At 36.5% G+C, this 12,360-nt stretch overlaps 1 protein-coding gene across 1 annotated transcript; it reads right to left on the bottom strand.

The window, feature by feature from the left end:
• Positions 1–5,215: 5,215 nt before the first annotated feature.
• LOC131625770 (receptor-like serine/threonine-protein kinase ALE2) lies at positions 5,216–5,670 on the bottom strand. Its single transcript, XM_058896603.1, has one exon. The coding sequence runs from the start codon at positions 5,632–5,634 to the stop codon at positions 5,278–5,280; it is 357 nt and encodes a 118-aa protein (XP_058752586.1). The 5' UTR covers positions 5,635–5,670; the 3' UTR covers positions 5,216–5,277.
• Positions 5,671–12,360: the final 6,690 nt, after the last annotated feature.

The raw sequence follows: 12,360 nt of genomic DNA, 5'->3' as shown, positions 1-12,360 counted from the left end.
TGCGGTTACGCTTGCTCTTAGAACTAGACTTGTTGGTTGGTATTGAACGAGACGTCAGTGTCAGAGTTGAGCGGATTGAAGGAATAATTAAAAGGTTTGTTGGGAAACAATTTTAGGAATTAAAGGTATCAATTAAGGATTTTTGGACACATCGTATAGAGTGTCGCTGCATGATGTCGGTGTTGGATTTTCGGACAACGATTGGAAAATTCATATCTTGAGTTCCGAGTGTCGGATTAACGTGCCGTTTGAACCTATGAAGAGGAGAGATTATGTTATACATTATGGGAAAGTTATAAGTACAATAGATTGATTCTATGAGGAGATATTTTGAAGCCGGTTAAGGAAGCGTGAAGATTGTTGAATAGGAATGCCTACTACCGCGATTGTTTGAAATGAAATTGAGTAGAACATGTTGTTGGTGAATAAGTGAATGAGATATTCGGTAATAAAGATGATTTGAGTGCCGATGGATTTTAGTGAGGAGTGAATTAGTAGGAAAGGTGGAATAAACTTTAGGACGGTTGAAGTCGTATTTGTGATGCCAAAGCAACGACATGTATAAAAGAAGAATTGTAGAGAATTTATGACTCCGAATGATGTGAGGAAAACTTTGTGGAAATTCTGAGTGGAATGATATTTGGACGCGAATGATGTCATGGGATTTAGATTAAAACCTCGAGTTATGAATTTTGTCGCGGTCTTTTGCTAAGATGAGGGTTTTGATTTGGAACGGGATGAGTAGTAATGTACGAGTATACTAGTGATTATGAAGTTTGGAAGTACTTAACAAGTGTGTGGTGCTAAGTGACTATGAAGCGGATTGTGTAAAATGTTTGGACGTTGGTGTCTCACCGATAAGATCCAATAAGAGGGAAGTGTGTGAGTTGTAAAGACTCTAAGTGAATTATTGAACTATGACGATGTTAATGAGTTTGAGTGCAAACTCGGAAAGGATACTATTATGTAGTAACGACGGTTTATGCTTAAATATGGTTGTCGGCTATCTATCGACAAATTGAGGACTTGATCACCCTTAATCTCTTGTTAATAGTAGACGGAAATCATATAAATGAGATGAGCTTGTTTTGTTACCTTAATGGTTTAAGATGTGATGAATACTAAGCCGTGAGAATAATCACTCACCATGTTGTGTGAACTTATGAAGAAGTGAATACGAAAGAGTGCAATATATTGGATGATGACTTAAGACGGGTAATCAGAGTCGCGCAGCGAAAGTGCGATGTGGAGTAGTGTTATGAGTACTACTTGAGGGAAGTGAGGAATTAATATGTCAGGAGCTTACCTGGGGAATATGTGTCGATCTATATGTTGGATTTAGAACCCGGTGGATGTAAGGATGTCGTGTCGAAGAATTATAAATCTTTTGAATAATTGCCGAGATGATGAATATGTTATTATGGTTGTACGTAGTTAACGAGTATGTATTCGGCGGAATTAAAACGAAGAGTTGAGGTTATATGATGCGGTAATAATTTTGTGCTGTTAATAAGGTGATATTGTATATTCCAGATATAATGAGGAATTATACTCCATGAAGGACGAAGTTGATTTAATTATTAGAAAAGAGCGAGACTCAGTTTAAGCTATTTTGTAAGCGATGGTATATTAAGGTTGATGAATGTGATTATAACTACTTGGGTGTACTTGTTCCGATGGTTGGAATGTTTTAATAGATGTAGTAACTTAGGAATTTGTTTTTGAGTGCGAGTAAGTATTGATAAGTGGTAGATTAGTACCATGAATGGTAAAGAATGATTCTGGAACGAATGAGTAAAGAGAGTTGGAATCGGTTAAAACTCAGAAATCTAATTGGTGTAGATGGTTGTAATGAGTAATCGGAGTAGTGTAGCGGAAGTAGAATGTAAAGTGTTGGGTGATTACTGGTGTGACTTAAGAGGAGTCAGATAATTGGAATTCAATGGTATAGGAATATGAGTATTGAGTTTCTTGAAGGAAGTGGTTGATGAAAAATGTAAGTATTACATTATCACTTAGATGGGAAAGTGTGTCTAAGGTTGGTATGCTTGGTAGATGGAATGCATGGTTGCAGTGTTGATCAGGTGTGATCATACCACGGGTTGCGTGATTATATTATTCAGTTATTGGGCGTATTGTATGGGTTGCACTTCAATGTACTATTGTTGTTAACCTTTTGGAGGTATAACGAGTAGTACACCTTTGGGGCAGTCAAATGTGACGTAAGAGCTGAGATTGAATGCGTGAGACGTGTTTCCTGTTGGTGATGTCAGATGGATTTTGAGGATTGACTGATGGTAATGTTAATTGAGAGCTGGAGACTCAGGTGAAGGACTCTTATACGAGCTGGTTACTTGAGGTATGTTTTCGAGGACGAAAACTCTTTTAGTGGGGGAGAGTTGTAACACCCCATATTTTCTAATTTTAATTTAATCGGAAATTAAATTATTATTTGGAATTATTCTGTATTTTGGTGGAATTATTTAGAAAGAATTATGAGATGAGCTATTGGGCCAAGTGTGGTGTTAGTAAAGAGGGGGTGCTATGTTAGTAAAGCCCTTTACTAATTAAAATCTATTTTTCATAAAAATAAGGAATTGAGGAAAAAAGGAAAAATAGATGTGGAAGAGAAGCAGAAGAGTAGAAGTGCTGATACGTGAAAGAGGAACAGAAGAGGAAGAGGGCTAATCAAGATCCTTGGCTAAGGTAAGGGGGGACTCTTCCGGTTAACATCTTTTATCGTATTATAGATGATGGGACTGATTTAGATGCATTGTTTGTGTCAATTGGTTATATGTTAGGTTGGGGTTTTGGGATGATTTTGATGGGAATTGTTTGACGTGATGAATTGTATGATTATATGGCTATTATGATGATTGAATGATCCTCTTTGTGTGTTATATTTGTGTTATAACATGTATGTGGCTGATATGGTGGTATTTGAGGTTCATGATATAACTTGATTTGGGTTTTGGGGATTTTGGGATGAATCCCGTAATGCTGTCAATCGACGTGAGATCTTTGGTTTTTGCCAGTTCGCGCCGCGAAGGTGGGTGCGCGCCGCGAAGGCGGAGTAATTTTCTCGTTCCGCGTCGCGAACCTGTGTTTGCGCCGCGAAGGCGTGTTTTCTATTCGTTACGCGCCGCGGACTGTGGGTGGCGCCGCGTGCTGTAGCGATAATTGTTTTCTTTGAAAAATGTAAAGATGTGTAACTTTCAAACCGTAAGTCCGTTTTAGACGCCGTTTGGGACGTTGTTCCTTAAATTGAATGCTCTATCACATGAAATGAGTAAAACAATAATAACTTGATTTTATTTTAAAAAGTATCATTTTCTTCAAATGTGGTTTATCCTGGTTTTGCATAGTTGATGAGATGCAATGGTTGTGGTGTGCATAATTGGATATGTGCAATGATGTATGTTGTGATAATGTGGTTGCTTCTGTTAATTGTGCAAATGGGTGTTATTGTTGTTGCACTGTATGATGAATGATTTACCTGTCATGGTGTTGTGGTTGTAATTGGTGTTTGTTATACATATATTGTTGATGTAAAATATGTATTTTATTGTGGTTGAGAAATAGCATAATTGTGTATGGCTATTGATTATTGTGGTGGTTGATGATTATGACATTGGTTGATTTATGTGGGTGATAAGCATGTTATGGTTGATACATGCATTCATAATCATTATGTGGCTGATCCTTGACGATGGTGGATCAGTGGTAGCTAATTCCCATTGTGTGGAATTAGTGAGTGGGTGTTGCCGTATCCTTGACGATGGTGGATCGGTGAGTTGGGTTATCCCAGATTTTGGTACCACATGCATATAGTTGCATTTGCATTAGGCTACTTGTGTTATTATAACATGAATGGAAGATTGTCCAATGTTATAATATGTGATGAATGTGTAATGGTTATGATTTGTTTGGATGAATTATGGTGTTGTCTCTTGGTAATGTATTCTATTTATTGTTGTGTGTTGATGAGTACTTCCTGACAATCTGAATATAATGAAATTGGATGAATAATGTGGCTATGATGTGTTATTGTTTATGATTCGATAACATTTATTAATTGTGAATGAGACTCACCCTTACTTTGATGATTTCAGATTGGCGAGTAGCGGCTTTTGGCTCTGGTGAGGATAGCTCATAGGCCAGTTTGTTTAAGTATGGTGTCGGTGTCATGCTCTGATATTGTAACACTGGGGGAACGCTAGTTTAGAGTTGATGATGATAATCTATTTTGTTGTTATTGGAGTAATTTTGTGAGATATTGCATAGATGATGTTATGCTTATCTGTTGATTAATGTTCCGCTGTATAGAAACATGATTTTGTTAAATGGATGATTTGCCCCTAAGTGAAGCATGACAATTGATTTATGATAATTTGTTTTAAATTGAATTGTGGCACCCTTGTTTTCATGTTTTACTCTGAGTTATTTCATTAATTTCCGCGGGGTTTAGAAGGGTGTTACATGGCACGCCACGTGGAAAACAACTTGGCAAAAATTTAAAACGCATTAGATTGAGGGGGTTTTAAACCTCCTCTAAATAAACCCAGAAAATTTTAGAAACAAAGTTCTCACAGACATTTCATCAAACACCTTAGATGCACCATTTAAAATTGCAAATTCATTAACAAATTCCGTTAAAGCCTTCATAAATTCAAACGTGTAAACAAAATAGAGAAAGCCTTCACAAATTAAAATTACTGAATTTCACAGATGGTGGTTTATGATACCGCCACCATCAAAACCACTCAAACTGAATTTCACAGATGATGAATCATATAGGCTGGAAGAGGTGAGATTTCTTGCATGCTGGTTGAGCTTTCATAGCTAAACTATTTCACATTCCTTTGACATTCAACGTCCCACACCAATAGGTTACTCAGTTCTTACACATAATTATCAGCACAAAATAATTTACAAAACTGTGACAATAAAGGTTTTAGTAAAGTCCAATTTTTTCAGTAATAATCTAATATTAAAGCTAGATTCACATTGCTTCTGCTCTTCTTTTGTAGGTTAGCAAAAAAGAAAGTCAATTTATTTACATCTTGTTTCTATTCTTTTGTCAAACTTCAAGGCACAGTTCTGATTTGTGAACTGCAAATTAACAGATTGCGGAAGAGCAAATTAACTGATTTGTGAACTGCAAATTAACTGATTTGTGAACTGCAATATGCACAGAGAAAATTCAATGGCTTAATCAAGACGTGGCGCTTACTTGAACATATCCCCGTGTTCACTAACAGTACCTCCAGAAAGCTTTCAAATTATCTGCCATAACCGCTTGCTTCTTACAGTTCTTAGAGGACCGGAATATGAATGTCTTCTAAATGATCCAGATACTTGCCTTCCAAATCTTGCTGATGAGCTGAATATCTCTGACGTTGACAATTCATTTTCGATATCAACTCCGAAATCATAGTTACCCGCTGTGAAATGGCTTTGGAAATTATTGGATTGTTGTTCAGAAGCAGCATTGAAATCAGAAGATAAATCGTCTTTGCTAGAACTTGTTGAACCTGCCTCTTTTGCTTCATCACATTCATTACACACAAGTTTTAAAGCCTGAACAACCTCGCCCATGAAAGGACGATCTGAAACCTCTGGTTGTACACACATCGAAGCGATGGCCGCAACTTTAGCCACACTATCAAAAGGAACATTGGTTCCTGAGATGGGTCGATTATTGCTTCAAGTCCTTCTCTACTTGTTAGAAGGGGACGAGACCAAAACCTCCTTCTCCAAGTATTCTAGAAGGGTGAAAATTATCAGTTGCTTTCTCTATTTTGTTTACAACTTTGAATTTGTGAAGGCTTTAATGGAATTTGTTAATGAATTTGCAATTTTAAATGGTGCATCTAAGGTGTTTGATGAAATGTCTGTGAGAACTTTGTTTCTAAAATTTTCTGGGTTTATTTAGAGGAGGGTTAAAACCCCTCAATCTAATGCGTTTTAAAATTTTTGCCGAGCTGTCTTCCACGTGGCGTGCCACGTCAGCTTCTGTTAATGAAAGTTGACGGCAGGGACCAAAATTGGAGACGGAAAATTTTATGAGGATCATTCTTTGAACGAAAATGTTATAGGGACTAAAACAAGATTTTGGATTATTTATAGGGACCAAAAACATATTTAACCCAATTTTTTTTTTTTTTGGAAAAAGAGAACTTTTATTATTCCAAAAAATAAGTTGAAGTACAATGCGATCTCACGATCCAACAAACAAGAACCTAGAACTAACAAGCTCCTAGAAAACCATGAGGGATGCTACATGAGGTTTGAGTTTTCTACAAAACCAACCCCTAAATACAATTTTCTCCATGATCTCTTTGATGGTTTGAGTTTGGTTGCACCTCTTACCAAACACTGCTCTATTCCTATGCTGCCAAACACCATATACAGTTTCCACAATGGCCAACTTAAACAGCTTTGCTCTCCAGCCTTTTCTATTCCCCATTTTGATAATCCAGTCATAGTCATCATCCCATTGGTTCGGGCTATGCGCTACTTGCAGCCAGTGTAGGATAGGACTCCAGATTCCTTTTGTTTCCTCACAATCAAAGAAGAGATGGTTCTCCGTTTCTTCCTTGTCACAGAAAACACACACAGTTTGACTAATGAATCCAAGGCGATGAAGTCTACTTCTCGTGGTCAGTCTGCGGTGGCAAAGAAGCCAGAATATGAAAACTGCACACGGTCTTGCTAAGTTCCGCATACAAACACTGCTCCAAGGCAAGCGGTTCCCAGCACTGCATGCTTGATAGAAGATCCCACATGAAAACTTTCCTTTAAGACACATAGCATTCCACACTGTTTGGTGTGTGTTAACCAAACTCCTCACGTTTAAGATATCCTTCATGATCCATGAATAAGTGGGTTTAGGTTGTATATCAAAAATGTTACGATTTTTCAGATAATACGAGTGGATCCATTTCACCCATAAGCTCTCCGGTTTATTGCAAATATTCCACAGGAGCTTTAGAATAGTACAAGCATTCCAATTGTTCAGCTCTATTATCCCCAGTCCTCCATATTTGATTGGCTTGCATATTGTCGACCACGCAACAAGGCTCTTCCTGCTAATTGTGTCTTTACCAGTCCAAAGGAATGATCTGCAGATAGAATCAATCTTGTTTATGACAGTTTTAGGCAGTGGGAAACACATCATCCAATAGTTAGCAAGTGCAAACGATATACTCTTGATTAATTGTACTCTTCCAGCATATGTTAAGAGTTTAGCCGTCCAAGTGCGTGTACGTTGGACAATTTTATCAATTAGCCCCATGTAGTGGTGGATGGACAACTTCTTACAAGTGATAGGTACCCCAAGGTATTTAAAAGGCAAAGATCCTTCTTTGAAGCCAGCTAGCTGTAGCAACACTTCTTTCATTTCAGGCTTGACCGCTCCAAAGTACATATTACTTTTAGATTTATTCACCTGCATACCTGTGGATTTCAGAAATTTGTCAAGGGCTGCTAGCATAAGATCCACAGAAATAGGCTCACCTCTAGATAGGAGCAGCACATCATCCGCAAACATCAAGTTTGTAAGCTTAAGCTTAGAGCATTTGGCATGATGTTTGAATCTAGGGTCTTCCTGCATTTTGTGGAGACATCTATGTAGGTATTCCATAAGGATAGTAAAAAGATAAGGGGAAATAGGGTCCCCTTGTCTAATTCCTCTCTTGGCAACAAGGAGCTCAGATTGAATTCCATTCAGGTTGAATCTGTAGGACACGGTAGTGAGGCTCTGCAAAATCCACTTAATGAATTGGGAAGGAATGCCAAGCTCATACATGATAGTTTCAAGAGCTAGCCAGTCAATCATGTCGTACGCTTTCTGTAAGTCAATCTGAAACAAACATCTAGGAGGTCCTTGTTTGCAGTTATACCCTTTTAGAAGCTCGTATGCCAAGAGGATATGATTATGTATTTGTTGACCAGGTATGAAAGCTGCCTGGTTAGAGCTCACAATGCTACCAATAACCTGGCTCAGTCTGGCAGTCATAATCCTAGATATCATCTTATACACAGTCGAGCAAACCGAAATAGGCCTGAAATCCCTAACATATTTGGCAGAGCTGCTTTTGGGAATAAGAGAGATTAGGGTGCAGTTAAATGCTCTATACATTTTACCTTTGGTGAAATATTCTTGGACAGTATCAAGGAGATCCTTTTTGATGATGTTCCAACTCACTTTGAAGAACTTTGCTGTGTACCCATCAATCCCTGGTGCAGAATCATCAGCAATACCTTTAAGTGCTTTTAAAACCTCATCTTCAGAGATTGGCTTGATCAAATTATTTCTTTGGTCTCCATTCAGCTGTGGCCCTTTGCGCAAGGCATCAGTATCAACATAGTGCAACTGAAGCTCCCTAGTTCCCATGAGTTTACTATAGAAGTCCAAGACTTCACCTTCAATGTCCTCATGAGAGGTAATAATCTGACCACTATCCTTATGCAACATTGTGATACTATTATACGATTGTTTCAACTTGACAGAAGCATGAAGATACGCATTGTTGCCATCTCCATTTTTAAGCCAATTAATTTTCGCTCTTTGCTGCAGGACACTAGCTTCAATTTCATGCCATCTGATGAGCTCATCATTGTATTGTCTAACAGCATCCAGTTTTTCAGTGTTCCATCTGTCTCCCATTAGGGCTTCTTGAGCTTTCCCAAGATTTTCCCTAGCCTGAATGATCATTTGTTTAGCAGATAAGAGAGGCCTATTCATCTTGTATAATTCTTTTTGGAGCCTCTTTAATTTGTGCCACAGGATATAACTAGGACCTCCTTCAATTGGGACATTCCAGCTGCTATAGACAGTGTGGAGGAATTTAGCATTTTCAGTGAGGCAGTTTAAAAACTTGAATCTTTTGTGTTTGGTCAGCAGGGGTACTTTGTGATGCAATAACAGCAAAGAGTGATCTGACACATTCGGGGGCAGGACTTGGAAGGAATTATCCACGTATGTTTGGAACCAATCAACATTCCCTAGGATTTTGTCAATTCTTGAATAAATGGTTCCTACCTGATGTTTGTTAGACCACGTATAGTAGTCTCCCTTGCTAGGCATCTCAGTCAGGTCATTATTCTTCATCATATCCTCAAGGTCCTTATATTCAGATTCCTGAACCTCCTTCCCACCTATCCTGTCTTGGGAGCAGAGAACATTGTTAAAATCGCCAGCCAGAATCCAAGGCCCTTGAGTGTTAAGCTTATTCAAGTCTTGCCATAAAACTCTTCGCTGCTCAAGCTTATTCAATCCATAAATTGCAGTCAGCCAATACATGAAATTGCCTCTAGTATTGTAGACACCCACATGTATCATTTGGCTTGTAGAGGTCACCATCTTTAAATCAACATTGGTTGTATTCCATTGAACCCATATCCTGCCATTTGGGTGAGCTGAGTAGTTATCAATAAAGTTACAGCCTAGTTGAAGCTTATTTCTGATACTTCCAGCATGCTCTTGTTTGACCCTTGTTTCAATCAAGACATTGATGTCTGCCTTAAGCTCTAGGAGACGGGAGCTTATCTCCCTAAGCTTTGCAGGTTTATTGAGCCCCCGAAGATTCCATGAGACTAGCATTGTCCAGTATCTTTCAATACTTGCAACTCATTCAAGATTTGCAAAGCATCAAATCCATTCTCACATGACAAAGAGGTAGCAGCAGTCTCAATCATGGGCCTTTTCCCTCTATCTTTGCCACTCTTACTGACAGTGGTCCAGTTCTGCTTCTCAGGGGACTTAGCAGGCTCCTTTGATACAGCTGGAGTAGGCAATGTAGTGGCAGGTATCTCAATCAAACCTTTGGTTTCCACTTCAGTAGTAGCCTTGGCCTCACCCTCTGGTTTTTCCTTTGGTTTCCACACCTTGGTTTTAGGTTTGGGTTGTTCACAGTTATGTCCTGGTTTTTGACACCTATTGCAGTATGAGGGTTTCCATTCATACTCAATAGCTTGGTGCATCTTATTACCCTCATTGTCCCTGATAATAATTTCTGTAGGCAACTCTCTAGTAATATCCATTTCAACCAATATTCGAGCATAGGATACACGAAATTTATTCGCGGTGCATTCATCAATAACAAGGGGTATTCCTACAGCGCTACCAATCTTATTTAGGCTTGACTCACCCCAAAGATAAAGAGGCAGTTGTGGTAGTTTGATCCAGATGGGAAGTGTTCGCAGAAAATCGTCCTTCAATTTGAATTCAGGACTCCATCCTCGGATGAGGACTGGCATGTTCCTAAAAGAGTATGGCCCTTTCATGAGCACATCATCTCTGTCGCTGAAAGAGTTAAATCTGAGGGTGAAGTATCCCTCTTCATTGTAGTACATATCCGACAGGGGCACAAAATTCCAGGTTTTGGTCATGAAATTTTTTAGGGCATTCATACTAATGTCGCCACCGATGACATATAGTATGAGTGCAGATGCCCAGTAGTTCACCTCAGATACAATGTCAGCTGCTTCGATTTCAACCTCTACGTTTCCATCTACCAGTTTAGGAGCAATAAACTTCATAGATCTACCCTTTGCAGGGTTACGGTTGTCTTTTAGAACATCCACCCATAGTTTCCTACCTTCAGTACTCGGAGGATTCTCCGTGTGACTTGAAGGAGTAACAGTGGGGGTTTTCTCAACCACAACATTAGAACGAGAGCTCGAGCTTGCTTGGTGAACCACCGTTTCACAGGGGTTCTCCTTACTCGGCGGTGTTGCTTTTAGATCGGAGAGTGGCGGCGGTGGAACCGGCTTCTTCGGCCTCCCTCGTCCCATATCCAATTAATAATTAATAATTTTAATTTAGTCTTTTAAGAAATTAATTAATCAAAATATTAAAAGAAACTTTTGGGCTTTATGGCCCGCTTTCTTACAACAAATTTTCAATTAAAAAATGACAATTTCTTTATCCACTCCCTACCTTCTTAGAAATCCGCGGTGAAATTTCTTAAATATCCCTATATTTCGAAAGTACATCTCCGAATGCAATTTTTTTGGAAAAAAAGTTATTTCGGAAGTGCGTATCCGAAAACATTTTTTTTTTATAAAAAATGTGACTTCGGAGATGCACTTTCGAAAACACATTTTTTTGGAAAAGGGGTGTCTTCGGAGATGCTAAAAAACTCAATAATTATTAATAGTATAATTAATTGTATGAATTAAAATATATTATTAAATATATATCTTTATAATCAATATATAATAATAATATTAGCCTAATAAATATTTAAATCAACACCTTATTTTTATATATAAAATTAATAATAATAATAATAATAATAATAATAATAATAATAATAAAGATATTTATTTACTATTTATTTATTTCTTTTAAAAGATACATAAAAAAATCATTTCATAAACTAATTTTAAAAAACAATTTTATAGTTGAAAAAATTCATTTTATAAACAAAATTTCCAAAACAATTTTAAAGTTAAAAATTATTTTACTAACTTATATAAATGAAAAATATTCTTATTATATTTCATAAGTAAATTTTGAATTATATTAAATTAAATATATAATTTATTCACTAAATAAAATTAAGACAAAATCTTCTTGTAATTTGTTTAAATTAAATGAAAAATGATTTTTTATCATAATTTATTATTAAAATAATTTTTATATTTGTGATTTTTATTTATTATTTTGAAAAACTATGTAATTCAAAGTTTATATTAAAATATGGATAAAGTAGTAAATAATTTTATTCTTACTTGATCTCTTTTATTTTAATTTTTTTGAATAATTATTAATATATTTATTTTTTATATAATCATAATTGTTATGTATTAGTTATAATTTTAGCAATTATTAATGTGAAATTTATCAAAAAATAATTAAATTTTTTATGAGTTTTATTTTTTAATTTATAATTTGAATTTAGAATAGAAATATCAACCGTATATTATCATTATTATTCTTAATAACTTATAAATTATATTAGTTTTATAATATTTGAATTTATCAAAAAATTTAATTTTTTAGGATTTTTTCGAATATACATACCCAAATTAACCAAAATTTCAATTTTTTCGGAGATGCATCTCTGAAGGGTATTTTGAGATTTTCAATAGGGTTTTCACCTCATGGGGTGGATAAAGAAGCTTTCTATATGCATGTGTTTGTTTTATAAACAATAACCTTGTTTGTACATAAAACAAGGTGGGACTTCAATGGTAAATCAAGCAAGCATTCCCATTAACAAAAGAAACTTATCATATGCAAGGAACCTTTGCTGCATGCAATAAGCTCTCAATTGGATGGATAAATCCTTTGCAGCAGTGAGATTTCATTAAACCAAATCTTTTTTGGCATGGGAAACAATGCATAAC

This window comes from Vicia villosa, unplaced genomic scaffold (genome assembly GCF_029867415.1).
Source record: "Vicia villosa cultivar HV-30 ecotype Madison, WI unplaced genomic scaffold, Vvil1.0 ctg.000236F_1_1_2_unsc, whole genome shotgun sequence".
Lineage (NCBI taxonomy): Eukaryota > Viridiplantae > Streptophyta > Magnoliopsida > Fabales > Fabaceae > Vicia > Vicia villosa.
Note: the sequence above shows the minus strand (reverse complement) of the source record. Positions and strands in the feature narration are given on the sequence as shown.

What these genes read in the sequence shown, in the direction of transcription:
- LOC131625770 (XM_058896603.1), bottom strand. Translation starts at nt 5,634, where the DNA reads ATGTGTGTACAACCAGAGGTTTCAGATCGTCCTTTCATGGGCGAGGTT.